This window comes from Marmota monax, unplaced genomic scaffold (assembly GCF_021218885.2).
Source record: "Marmota monax isolate L192 unplaced genomic scaffold, Marmota_monax_Labrador192_F-V1.1 WCK01_AAM20220418_F8-fsc00038, whole genome shotgun sequence".
Taxonomy (NCBI): domain Eukaryota; kingdom Metazoa; phylum Chordata; class Mammalia; order Rodentia; family Sciuridae; genus Marmota; species Marmota monax.
In genome coordinates, this window is record NW_026692498.1 from 12217881 (window position 1) to 12230676 (window position 12796).

The window sequence follows — 12796 nt, forward strand, 5'->3', positions numbered from 1 at the left end:
TTCTTATCTTTAATTAACACAAACAGAAATCGGGGGCGCAAGTGCAGGAATGGATATTAAGGGTGGGGAAGATGTGGGTGGATTCGGCTGAATCTGTTGATATGGGCCTCTAAGCAGAGATTCTGCTTTAGAGGTTGTAGCTCAAGAAGAAAGGTGCCAAGTTGTTTTGATGAAAAGGTGGTTCACCACGAGGAAGTTGGAAACACCTGAACTCAATGGGGTTAACAGAGCAAGGGATTCAATGACTTAGGGAATCCAGGACTTACTCCAGTGCCCCACCCCCAACTCTCAGGCCTTTGGCCTCAGACAAAATTATACCCATAATTATGTGAGCCAGTTCCCCTAATTAATCCTCTCAGATGTCTATCATCTATCTATCTATCTATCTATCTATCTATCTATCTATCTATCATCCCCTATAGATTGTTTCTCTGGAGAAACAGGTTCACAAATATACAACACTTTCCCAAGTTCACATAGCACAGCAAATATAATTGTCAGGATTAACTAATACAATGTGACTTATGTTCCAATTTCCTTTTAGCCTTTTCCCACTCTTTATAAACAAGAGGTGGCTGTTTTCTATCTCTGAAGTTGTTTATAGATCATCTTATCTAAGAAAGGGTTGATAAAGAGTACTCCAGACACTATTCTTTGCCCTTGGCTTCATTTAACTGATTCTTGATTCTTCATCGGTCTCTCAACTTCACAGGCAAGTACAAAGACAAGAAATCAAGTTAGGTAGTTTCAATTTATTGCACAATTACTAGCAGTTGAGGCTACATAAGGAGATCATGAGTACGCTAATAATTCATTATACTATGCTTCAATGAGGGGGACAGTGGTTATGGAGCAAAGAATAAAGGCTAGAAGAAGAGATGCATATTAGGGAATCTTTACAGAGAAGTTGTTGAAATTTAGAATGATCACTGGGGCCATGGAAAGGTGAGGAACATGCCAGCCGTGTGCCCCTGGTGGGTGTGTGGCAAAAGAGAGGGGCCTGAGCCCTACACTGACTTCTCAGTGACTCACAGGGCTCCTCCACTTAGGCTTAAGACAGGACTGACTCTTTCCTTCTTTTAGAAATAAAAACAGCAACAAAACCATGTGCCTAACTTAATTTTTCTTTACTCTCTTCTACTCAGTCCCCCGCTTATTGCTCAATAACCCCCCCACACACCTCACGGCCTCTCTCTCCAAATACCTTTACAAATGTTTCACTCCTCTACTCTTCACACCCCTAGATGGAATGCCTCTGTGTCTTTTGCATTCATTTATTTTGCTATTTTCTCTTTCCCATCTCTTTGCATACCTGGAGTCTATATGTCACTGTGAACTTCTCCCAAGCTTACATGTTCCCCCTCTAAGTGTGAGTTATTTTCTCTTTGCTTCACTTTTATCTACATTGGGATACCTGATATCCTCTGTTTCTCGGGCACTTTTTTTTTTAACTAATTCTTACGTCTTCTAGATTTTAACATTATTTTTTTCCCTCGTATTATAAGCATATAAAGTTTAACTTGGCTTTCCTTCATCTCAAAATAACTCTTAAGAGCATTAACCTAATAACGAACTCCCTTGTAATTAAACTAAACCTCTATCACCAAATTGTGTTGGACGCCATCAGGCCTTTCCACTGCACTTCCCTCAAGATGCAAGTCTAAAACTGAGCTTCCCCTCGGCTATCTGTGAGCCTCATTCAAACCTCATATTTCTGAACTCCTAATATTTTTTTTCCAAAATGACTAGGTGTTCTCCTTTCATCTTAGACTCAATAACTTAATGTATTAGTCAAACCCTTGCTTGCTTAACTTTATTCTTTAACTTGTTAGTAAGATCTACTAGTTTATTTAGGTAGATCTTTTGCTACGTGTTTTAGATATGATCACTTCTCTCCATGACCACTCATTTCAATTCACACCTTCGTTATTCTTCCTTCATCACAAATGCCTTACGAAATGTTCTTTCCACTTACAGGTTTCCTGTTTTTACCTGTCCATCTCACCAGATGCCGGTAGCTGAATAAACTCCCCACTACCTCTTCACCAAACACTGTTGAACTACACTGTATCAGTGAATGAACTGGTGATTCAGGCAATATACTGTTATAAAACTAGTGTTTTTGCAAAAGTGTGTTGTCATTGAGGGAGAGTAGTATATTTGGATATAGAAAACTGCATATCATGTAAGTCATATATGTATATGTATGTGCATACAGGTGCATATCATACATAACTATAGCTATAAGGAACTCTAAAAATAACTAAGAACTAAATATCACCAAACTGTCCAAGTTTAGCTCAACTCTCAGTCCAGCCTCCTCTTTTTCCATCTTTGCAGAGTTATACAGTAAAAGTCCAGGGATTTTATGTTGGCTTTCCAGAGTGATCGCTTGGAGATCAAGACACAAAATAAGAAAAGTATCTACAAATGGGGGTGATGGTATTTAGTCGATCAGAAATAATAAAAACAAAATATTGTCATTTGAAGGACAAATCTAACATAAAATGTTAGAAAGACTATGCTGAGAATAGAAATTTTGCCTTTTAAAGGTTTTGGCTTTCTGGACGTTGTAAATCAAAACGTTCTGGGCATATGACTCTTAGGAACTCGTGGGAGAAGATGGTTCTATTTTTTCTTCCAACTCACTGTAAATTGGTGAATAAATGTTTAATTCTTCATAGAGTCGATCATCTGGAATCTGAAAAGGGAAAAATCATTGCAAATCAATCACTAAGAACTGTCCATTTCTAGAAGCCCTATTCTAGAGGCTCACCTCCATTCCTCCTGTCCTCCCAAATCTCCCTTCCCCTCCTCCTCCTCCTCCTCCTTCTCCTCCTCCTCCTCCTCCTCCTTCTCCTCCTCCTTCTTCTTTTCTCCCCTCCTCTTCTCTCCTCCTCCTCCTCCTCCTCCTCTCCTTCCTCCTCCTCCTCTTCTCCTTCTCCTTCTTCTTCTCTCTCCATTCTAACTATTCCCTCCCTTTCCAGAAAACCACACCACATTGGCTGCCCAACTGGACCCAAAAGAAATCACATGAGTCAACAACAAGTCTGTGAGATTATTGCCGTGTCTAAGCTCTGGTACACCTGCAGTCCTATCTGTCTTTGGGGTAAAGTGTTTTTAAAAGGTGGCCAGACTTGAATGCATCAGGAAGGTGGACACATAGAATGCTTCATCTGGCAGATTTGATTGCGCATTAGTATGGCTGATTCCCACCAAAGGTGGAACTCACGGAGGGGTGAGTCAAGCAGTAGTGCAGGTGAAATCATGAATTAGGACATAAAACGTAAGGCTCTGGAGCAGTGAAAGGGGGAAAGTCAAGAAAAAAGAAAAAAAAGCAGGGACAACTCTAAGGATTTTCTTCTAGAACAAAAATTAAGACATGCTGTCTGCACATCCATCTGCCATGCTTAACACATTTGAGGTAGCCAAAATTTCTAAAATTATAAAGATCCTATTTCCCAAGCCCTATTTCATAAGCTATTTGCTAGTTCTGAGTGTAAAATGAGATTTAAAACATAATGTTTGAAAACAAAAATCAGTGAAATTTTGAAAAACAATCTGGAAACCCCACTCCCCCCCACCCCCCCCAAAAAAAACCTCAGCACTATTTTTAAGGGATAAATCAAATTACTTAGCCTGTTGTTCAGGATTTCATGTTAAGCTTCTACGTACCTTATTTCTTTTGAATTCTTCTCCAATCCCATAGATTGTGAGTGACACCGCACTGCACAACCCCAGGATGGTGAGAAACAGCATCATTGCCACAATTTCCTGTTGAACAACAGCCCAAAAGATGGCCATGTGACAGGTGTCCCAAGAGTTCATTCCCTCATAGCAGCCCCTCTCTTTCACCTCCCTGGACATAATCATCTCTTGCAAAGTGACACATACGTGGGAAAACCAGGAGGCAGACAGTTTCGACCTTGAGGAGTCTGGCCAGGGGTGGGGAGAGGGGCAGGCAGCCTCTCCTTGGAGTGCATGTGCCTGAAGAACATTCCCTCCTGAGACAGAGGTTCCCCCAAAAGGACTGTGTTCACGGGAAAGGAGAAGAGGTTTCCCGCTAGGATGGGCACCCTGAATCTCAGACTTTTCCCAAGAAATACTTACAGTGGTAAAAGAAGCCACGAAGCAGCCGTCATCCTCATGAAGGTTCTCACACTGGCTGATATAAACCCAGTTGTTGCCCAGGTTGAGGATCAGGATGATGATGCCTGCTCCTCCAGCTATGCTGCTGACCGTATTTGCTCCCAGTCTTCCTCGCACCTGGTGACCAAGAGGCCATTCAATCCTGGGCCTGCACCTGCCAGCACATTCAATGCACTGACCTGCATTTCAGAGCTGGTTGTGTCCAGTAAACTCTGCTTGGTTCAAGTTCTCAGTTAAAGGGGGAAATCTTAAAAAATGTCATCATTGCTTAATAAGCAGCTATTACTTTCTTGCTGGCACGGTTTTCAACAGGAGCAGCACAAGGGGTAGGGATGGAGCTCAGTGGTGGAGCATAAGGCCCAGCTGGGTTCAATCCTCAGCACAACAAATAAACAAACACGAAGGCATGACGGCACATGGCCTATCCTCAAATAGTCCTCTTAATATAATTATCTATTTGAGCATATGACTATGCTTAAATATTTATAATATATAGTATGTGGGACTTAAAAAAAACACAACTAATGTCAAGGCAATTAGACTTCCCTGTATGTTTCCAATCATTATATCCAATGTTTGTTACAAAAAGCTTTCCAACACAAAATAGACTGGGGGAAAAAAATCACATAGCCACACTCACTATAAGACTGCAGCTGAATAAGCACCAAAAAAAAAAAAAATAACCCAATCAATAAATGGGCCAAGGACCTGAAAAGACACTTCTCAGAAAAGGATATGCAATCAATCAATAAATATATGAAAAAATGTTCATCATCACTAGCAATTAGAGAAATGCAAATCAAAACTACTCTAAGATTTCATCTCACTCCAGTCAGAATGTCAGCTATTATGCATACAAACAACAACAAGTGTTGGCAAGGATGTGGGGGAAAAGGCACACTCATACATTGCTGGTGGGCTGCAAATTTGTACAGTCAATATGGAAAGCAGTATGGAGATTTCTTGAAAAACTGGGACTGGAACCACCATTTGAGCCAGCTATCCCTCTCCTTGGTCTATAGTCAAAGGATTTTAAAACAACATACTACAGGGACACAGCCACATCAATGTTTATAGCAGCACAATTCACAATAGCTAAACTGTAGAACCAATCTAGATGCCCTTCAGTAGATGAATGGATAAAAAAAATGTGGCATATATACACAATGGAATATTACTCAACAATAAAAGAGAATAAAATCATGGTATTTGCAGGTAAATGGATGGAGTTGGAGAAGATAATGCTAAGTGAAGTTAACCAATCCCAAAAAAACAAATGCCGAATGTTTTCTCTGATATAAGAAGGCTGATTCATAGTGGGGTAGAGAAGAGGAGCATGGGAGGAATAGACAGACTATAGATAGGTGGGGGTGGGGTGGGGAAGGGAGGGGCAGGGGGTTAACAAGGATGGTGGAATGTGATGTACATCATTATCCAAAGTACATGTATGAGACACGAATTGGTGTGAACATAATTTATATACAATCAGAGATATGAAAAATTGTGCTGTATATGTGTAACAAGAATTGTAATGCATTCTGTTGTCATTTATTTTTTAAAAATCAATTAAAAATTTTTTAAAGACTGCAGCTGAAGATGTATATCCCTCAAGATCCTACAATTCCATTTTTCTTACCTTCCCAGGGATTAATAAAGACAGGGTTGCAACTCACCAGATGAATTCCATTTTTCTTTTCAGATATAATTGATAAGAGTCCAGAGATTGCAAACTGTCCAAAAGGAAAAGGCAAATAAAAACATGAGTCTCTGCTCTCTACACTGTCCCTTTCCTCCCATCTCGAAAGTAAAGTTTTGAGTACTCTATAAAGCTACCTCTTCATGTTTCACTTGAGACCAATATTTCTTTATTCTTATTTCCTATAAAGTGCTTCTCAGAATTAAACATGTATATGAATCCTGTGTGTCTTGGCATAATATAGGTTCCTATTTGTTAGGTCCCTGGTGCAGCATGAGACTCTTCATTTTTACCTGGCTTCCAGGTAAGGTTGACTTTGACAGTTCATGGGTCACTCTTAGAGCAGCAGCAATCTGATGCATGAGAGCTGTTATAAACACGATCCTCATTTTATTGCAATTTGTGTGTGTGTGTGTGTGTGCATTCTCTGTGTTGCATGACAGCTCCCATGCATCTGTGGCACCTCTGGCTCCAGAGTCTGGTGTGCATCCACCAGGCTCATAATGACTATGAAATGTGCATAAGGAAAGGCTTGGCAAAAACATAAATGGAGAGCACAAATTCAAGACAGTCTCTAGAAGATCTCAGATTGTTTATGGGTTGGCCCACACTTAATGAGCTAAATGTTTGCAATGCAAAGACATTGGAGAGAAATTTCAAATAATATATGGGAGAGGTTCAAGGTGATTCTTGAACAAGGATCTGAGTACTGTGGATTTAGCAGAGTGTCAAGCCATTGTGATATTTTTTAGGGTTAACATATATCCTTGTGAACATACCAACACATTCTGGTGTTGATGCAAAAAACAACATAAATAATTGCACAATAGTTATGTGAAGTGAAGGAAGATAGAAAGGAGAACATACTGTATGATTTCAGTTACATAAAACGCTAGAAGGTGCCAATTTAGTTACAGGTATAGAAAGAAGATCAGTTAGTCCTTGAGGGCGGGTGGAGAGAGAATAAAGGCAGGCAGGGAGGGGTTCTAGAGAAGCCCAAGGAAACTTTTGGATATGATAGATGTGCTCATTATATTCATGTGCTGACATTTTTTTTATGTGCTGACATTTTAATGTGTATCTATGAGTCAAACATCAAATTCTAAATATCAATCTATTGTTCATCAATTATACCTCAATCAAGTTATATATCCTTGTGATCTCATTCAACCATCAATTTTATGGACAATCTATTGATTAAAAGAAATGCAATGAGAAAGTGCTCAAAAGGATTCCTAGGGCGTAGTAGAAGTTCATCAGATACCTGCTAATCTTCTTTACTCTTCCGCAATCTCCCCCCACCCACCACCACCTTCATAAAGATAACTTTTTAAATTATTTTTTAAATGGAAAGATAAAATTATAGGTAGTCATTGTAAGATCTTATTGATGAATAGTGTTAGGGGTATTTTCCAGGAATTGAATTTTGGAAGTTTGGGTTCAATTTCTATTAACTAAAAGTCCCTGGACAAGTCATTTAACTTTTATTAGGTTCTGATCTGATAAAAGTATGTTAAAGGTTTAGAACATAGTTAAATATAATAAGATTCCTTTATTGTCATAGTTAGTGAGCACATGAAAAAGTGCTTTGAAAACTGCAAATACATGTATCTATAGTGCACATATATGTGAATAATTATATTATCTTAATATAATAGATAAGTAAGTAGTTATAAAGAAAATAAAATCTGTTCAATTGTTATTTAATAATTGTTATTTAAATTAATTGTCATTTTAAAATTGTTATTTCAATAACAATTATAAATATATACTCACAAGTACTGCTCCCCAAAATGGGTAACCTGCTTTAATTGATGAAAATATTTCTTCATCAAAGTCTGACATTTCAAGTACAGAGCAGACAATTATTCCACAACAAAGGCATATGGCACCAATCAGAATCTGTGTTACCTAGAGAAAAATGAAGTTTTATGAAGTTGGAAGATATTTTTCCAGAATTGGATTCATGTTCTTGTAATTAGATCAAATATGGGAAATTGCTTTGGTATCTTAGATGGTCCTGAGAGGGAGTCCAAATGTGAGATTCTTCAGTCATCCCCTGGCCACTGTAAGAGCTGAACTGATAGAAGAACAGCCTACAGTGTGAATGGCCAAAGCATGTTTCATATCTTTATTTATGGTGGACATCAGCAATTATTCTTTCCAAGTAAAGACAGCGGTTATAATAGTGAATCCTTCATGCCTATCAGTCATTCTTGTCCCCCTAATTTAAAGTCTTCATGAGGGAATGCTTCTGTCCTCCAAGAGGGCCCAACTAGCTTCAACTCTTCATCTACCAGGATTTCTCAGAAGACCTCTCACTCCTCATGAACCCAAGTGAGAAATCATTCCATGGAACCAAATTCTCTTTCCTAGAGCCAAACCTTACTCATGCTGAGACTTCTCCACTCACCCCCAGGAATTGCAGCTCTCTCTTCAAAAATGTCAGCCATGTCTTTGGTGGGGGGGGTGCAGTCGGTGTCCCCAGCTGGGGAAGATCACCAGGAGACACTTCCAAGACCTCAATTTCAGGCGCACTGTAAAATTTAACAGAAATTCGGTCGTCAGGAAATTCTCTAACTCCCTGTACAAAGTCTTTCACTGACAGAAAGCAGAGTTTCATTTATGTACTTTTCAAAACAACCCTGCAATTGAAAATTTTTAAAATTTTGTCATTAGTATTTAATTTTAAATATTTTTGTTTAATTTTTTTATTTATATATGACAGCAGAATGCATTACAATTCTTATTACATATATAGAGCACAATTTTTCATATCTCTGTTTATATACATAGTATATTCACACCAATCTTCATTGTAATGATTAAAACATGAAGGCTCAGATGATCCAAGTACCTCATCAAGAAAACTTAAACATTATCTGCATGATCAGATGAAATAATATAGGACAAAAATCATGCCAAGTATTTTCATTCTTAATCCAGGTTTACTGTTAAACTCTTTCCCATTTATCTATGTTTATAAGTAAAACTGAAAACAATCAAACACATATGTTTACTTTGCATTCCATAGTTCTTGTACCATAGAAATGCACCTGAATGTTTTTTGTTTGTTTGCTTTGTTATTATTTCGTTCATGACATACAAAAAACTTCCTGTGCACTGAGGAGAGTAAAGATAGTGGCTTTGACTGGCAAAACATCTGTAATTCCAGCAGCTCTGGAGGCTGAGGCAGCAGGATCCCCAAGTTCAAAGCCAGCCTCAGCAAAAGTGAGGCACTAAGCAACTCAGTGAGACCCTGTCTCTAAATAAAATACAAAGTAGTGCTAGGAATGTGGTTCCATGGTTAAGTACCCCTGAGTTCAATCCCTGGTACCAAAAAAAAAAAAATGGCTTTGAATGCTTTATTGGAACTCTCTTCCTATTTTCCTCTTCAGAGCAGGACATCACAGTTGAAGGTTCACAAAGGCCAACCACGGAGGAGGTCATTTTGTAAATCTGCTGTCCCCAGCACATGTCAGGCACAGAGGCAAGAGACCTACATAAGTAGTCAAACTCTCCTGTCCTATACCCAAACCATGAGGCTCTTGTGTTAGAAAACCAACCCGTCACTCCCAGTTCACAAGCTGAGCGAGAACCCACCCATCAGAAAAGAAGCCCTGGAAAAGTAAAGCAAACAGTGTCCCTAAACCCAGTGTGTTAATCAAACTAGGTGAATCCATGCATGAGCCCATGAAAAAGCTTCTATCTGACCAGCACAGTGACCTTCTCTAACCCAATGAGTGATACTAGAAAGGAATAATAACCTTTGCTTACCTGGAAGGCTCCTGTGGGTTTGGAAGAGCCAGATCTGCTCTGCTCGTATTTTCTGGGTCCATTTTTTCATGAACTAAGCTTCCCAGGAAACAATAAAACACATATGTGTGTTGTCACATGGAGGCATGGTGGACTTCCTCTGACTTGTGGCCTTGAGAGGCAGTTAAAACAGCTCAACTCCAAACACCGATGATTATCTCCAACCCCAGCCATTTGTCAAACAGATAAGTTTCCCAGCTGATCATGACCCACGGGGTGGGTCTTCTTAGAATGGAAATAAACTTGAGAATTCTGGTGAAGAAGAAATATATAAAATGAGGAAATTTGACATTTCTGGATCAGAATTCTCCTAGGATTTATAGAACCTAAAAGGGAAATATTTTAGTGGGAGTTGAGAAGGTGCAAGAGAATTGTAGAACAGAAAGAGGCGTAGCTTTTTTGGGGGGAGTTTTCTCCAGTTGTGTCTCTGTCAGAAGTCCTCTAGTTACACCTTCGAAAATGTCATCTTCCCTGTTTAGTGCACACTTGGTTTCATGTGCAGGTTCAAGGCCAAAGCAGTGTGTGTGTCTGAATCTTCAGATCTGTCTCTCTAACTTCACTATCTGTTCTGTCTCTCTCTTCTTGTGTTTTTTGACAGTGTTTATATAATTGTCCACAGCAAGTAGTCTTGGAAACCACCTGCTGGACAGGTAGAGTTCTAACTCCTGTGAACCATGCTTAGTTGAATGTGACAGCTAAGAAGTTGTCACACTGAAGACTCCACGGCCTCCTAAACCATTAGACTATGCTGTTCAGAGCTTTGCAATGTTGAGACTGTGCCAATGGAAACTTGAACTTGATTTAAAAGTCCCATGAGCCAGTCTAAATAGTGTGGGACTAAGCCACATGCCTACATTAGGAGGGTAGAGCCAAACCAACACACTCATTCTATACTATACCTAGCCACACCAGAGAAAAGCAGCAAGGGAAATTCATAAAAGGTATGTATTTCTTATATTTCAGGTTAATTATAGGCATGGCCTTGAGTGGCTTTTAATAAACTGCAAGAGACTACCCATTACATCCCAATCACCTGTGCTGTTCTGCTGGGGTGTGGCAAAACTTCTCAAGGGAACGAAGATATTTGCATGAACAGACTCTAAAGGACATATTGGCACCTCTTTCCTAACAACATATTACTGACCCAGGGTCCATCTTTCCACCATGTCTGCAGGAATGGTGGACCTAACAAATATGCTACTTGAATTAAGAAATAAACCTTATTCACTTATACATTTATCACTTATACATGGACAGTGCTCCATGCCAGGCACTGATGTTATCACTGAGCAGCACATAGGCAGGCCGCGGCTCCAGCCCCATCTAACCCACAATCTAGCAGAGGAGAACAAAGATAAATGATGTAATATAACCCAATAGGTCAGAGGTTAGGGACTGTTGGAACAGGGAGGAGGGTATAAGAGCTCTGTCTGACGGGGAGATGGAGATCCGGGGAAGGAATTCCCAGGGAATTCCTCGAGCCCAGACTTAAACTGAAAGACTCAGGAGTTTCATTTGCTTGCCTCAGTGAAATCACCCACATCTGTTGGGGAAAGTCCTGAAATCGGTTATTTATGGTGTCTCCTATTTATGCGCTACAAATAATCGGGAATCAGATTTGAGGGATGGAAACAAATTGAGAATTGTCTTTGTGTTGGGACACGATGCTACTCTGAGAATTTTCAACAGAACCTTGCAAAATGTGAATCAGAAGCTGATAGGTAACTTAGGACCTCCCAGTTGTTTCATATCCCAATTTTAGCAGCACCTTCATCTTGTCCCTGGGATGCCCATCGCCTTCTGTGCCCACACATTGGATCCCCACAGTTATGGTCTTTCACCTTTCTGGGCAGTGAATATTGAAACACAGGACAAAAATGACTTTTCTTTTTCTTTGGGTTGGGGCAAAATTATCAAGATGAGTTTTAACCATACCTCTGCCTGAACGGAAGAGATAATCGAGCTAACCTTCCTCCCGCCATCTCTCTCTCCTCCTCTGGCATAAGCTTTGCACACACCTTCTCCCCAGTCTCCATCTCTGGCTCACTCATTTGACGACCACTGTCTTCTTTGCTCAGTTACTTATGCCCTAGATTTATTTCCCCAAACTCAAATGAAATTTGCTTTCAGATCTCACATGAACATTTTTTTCTCAAATCAAATGCTCAATTTACTTACAATAAATGTGCATTGCTTTGCATGTTATAATTTGTAAGTAATACTAGCTCTTAGAGAGTATTTTCAGATGCTCCCAAAGGAACCAATTTCTGTCCCTCTTACTCTCTCTTCTTTGTCCTTCCCTCCATCTTTTCCTTCTTGTCTCTCAGTCTCATTTCTACATAGCAAGGCCAAGTCTGGTTTAATCAATACAGTTCAGAGACTAAGGGAGCCAGAGACCAACACCAACCTCCAATGTCCCATGGATAACAACATGGTTACAAAAATAAAAAAGATGAGAAAATGTTGTTTCACAAAATGATAAATTATTATTAAAGACATAGTGCCATGTGCAAACTTGAAGTAAAATCTTTTGTCTCTTCATTATAGGGTAAGATTCACATAGACCAGCTCCTTGAATCTTTGTGTAATTGGAGTTTATTAACTGTTGTAGCCTGTGTGACCAATTAACACAGTGATTGTACAATTCATGTGAATTCTTATTGAGTCATACCCATCCCATCTTCCAAAATGATGCTTTTCAGAAAGAAATAACAAGCATCTAATATATTTGTTTTCTTGTGAATAAGAACACCTGCTCGATGGGGAGAGGATTATAAAACAGAATTGCAGGCAAGGTGTAGACCTTAGCTGTCCTAGTACCATCATGAATGATAACCGTGTTAGCTTTCTTAATCCGTTCTTTCTCCCTCCCCCCATCATCCTAATACAGTTAGATCTGAAGGTCTGGTCAAATCCATATATTTTCAAGATAATTCCAAAACTTTTAAACAACTTATTAGCTTGTTTTTAAAAGCACATCATTTAATCTTAGATTATTGTTTCTATTAATCCCCAGAGGAAAGAAATACATGATGTTAAAATAACAAATAGCATGTATTAATTTTATAGTATGGTCAGTAGCTGTTGACAAACTAAAGACCTGTGTATTTTTTTTTCAGTTTCTTTATTAAAAAC

General features: G+C 39.2%; 1 protein-coding gene across 1 annotated transcript; it reads right to left on the reverse strand.

Moving 5' to 3' along the window:
- Positions 1–732: 732 nt before the first annotated feature.
- Positions 733–9781, reverse strand: Ms4a2 (membrane spanning 4-domains A2). Its single transcript, XM_046444616.2, has 7 exons — positions 9623–9781; positions 8259–8382; positions 7622–7756; positions 5823–5879; positions 4111–4266; positions 3676–3774; positions 733–2701 (listed from the first exon to the last, which is right to left on the reverse strand). Exons 1-7 carry the CDS (start codon positions 9682–9684, stop codon positions 2603–2605), a joined length of 732 nt encoding a protein of 243 aa, XP_046300572.1. The 5' UTR covers positions 9685–9781; the 3' UTR covers positions 733–2602.
- Between the last annotated feature and the right edge of the window lie 3015 nt (positions 9782–12796).

Excerpts from the sequence above, each read along its gene's own strand:
- Ms4a2 (XM_046444616.2), bottom strand. The coding sequence starts at position 9,684 with ATGGACCCAGAAAATACGAGCAGAGCAGATCTGGCTCTTCCAAACCCA. Across the intron at positions 5,880-7,621 it reads CATTTTGGGGAGCAGTACTT|TTTGCAATCTCTGGACTCTT; the intron begins GTGAGTATATAT and ends CCTTTTGGACAG. Across the intron at positions 4,267-5,822 it reads AGAAAAATGGAATTCATCTG|GTGCGAGGAAGACTGGGAGC; the intron begins GTGAGTTGCAAC and ends CTTGGTCACCAG.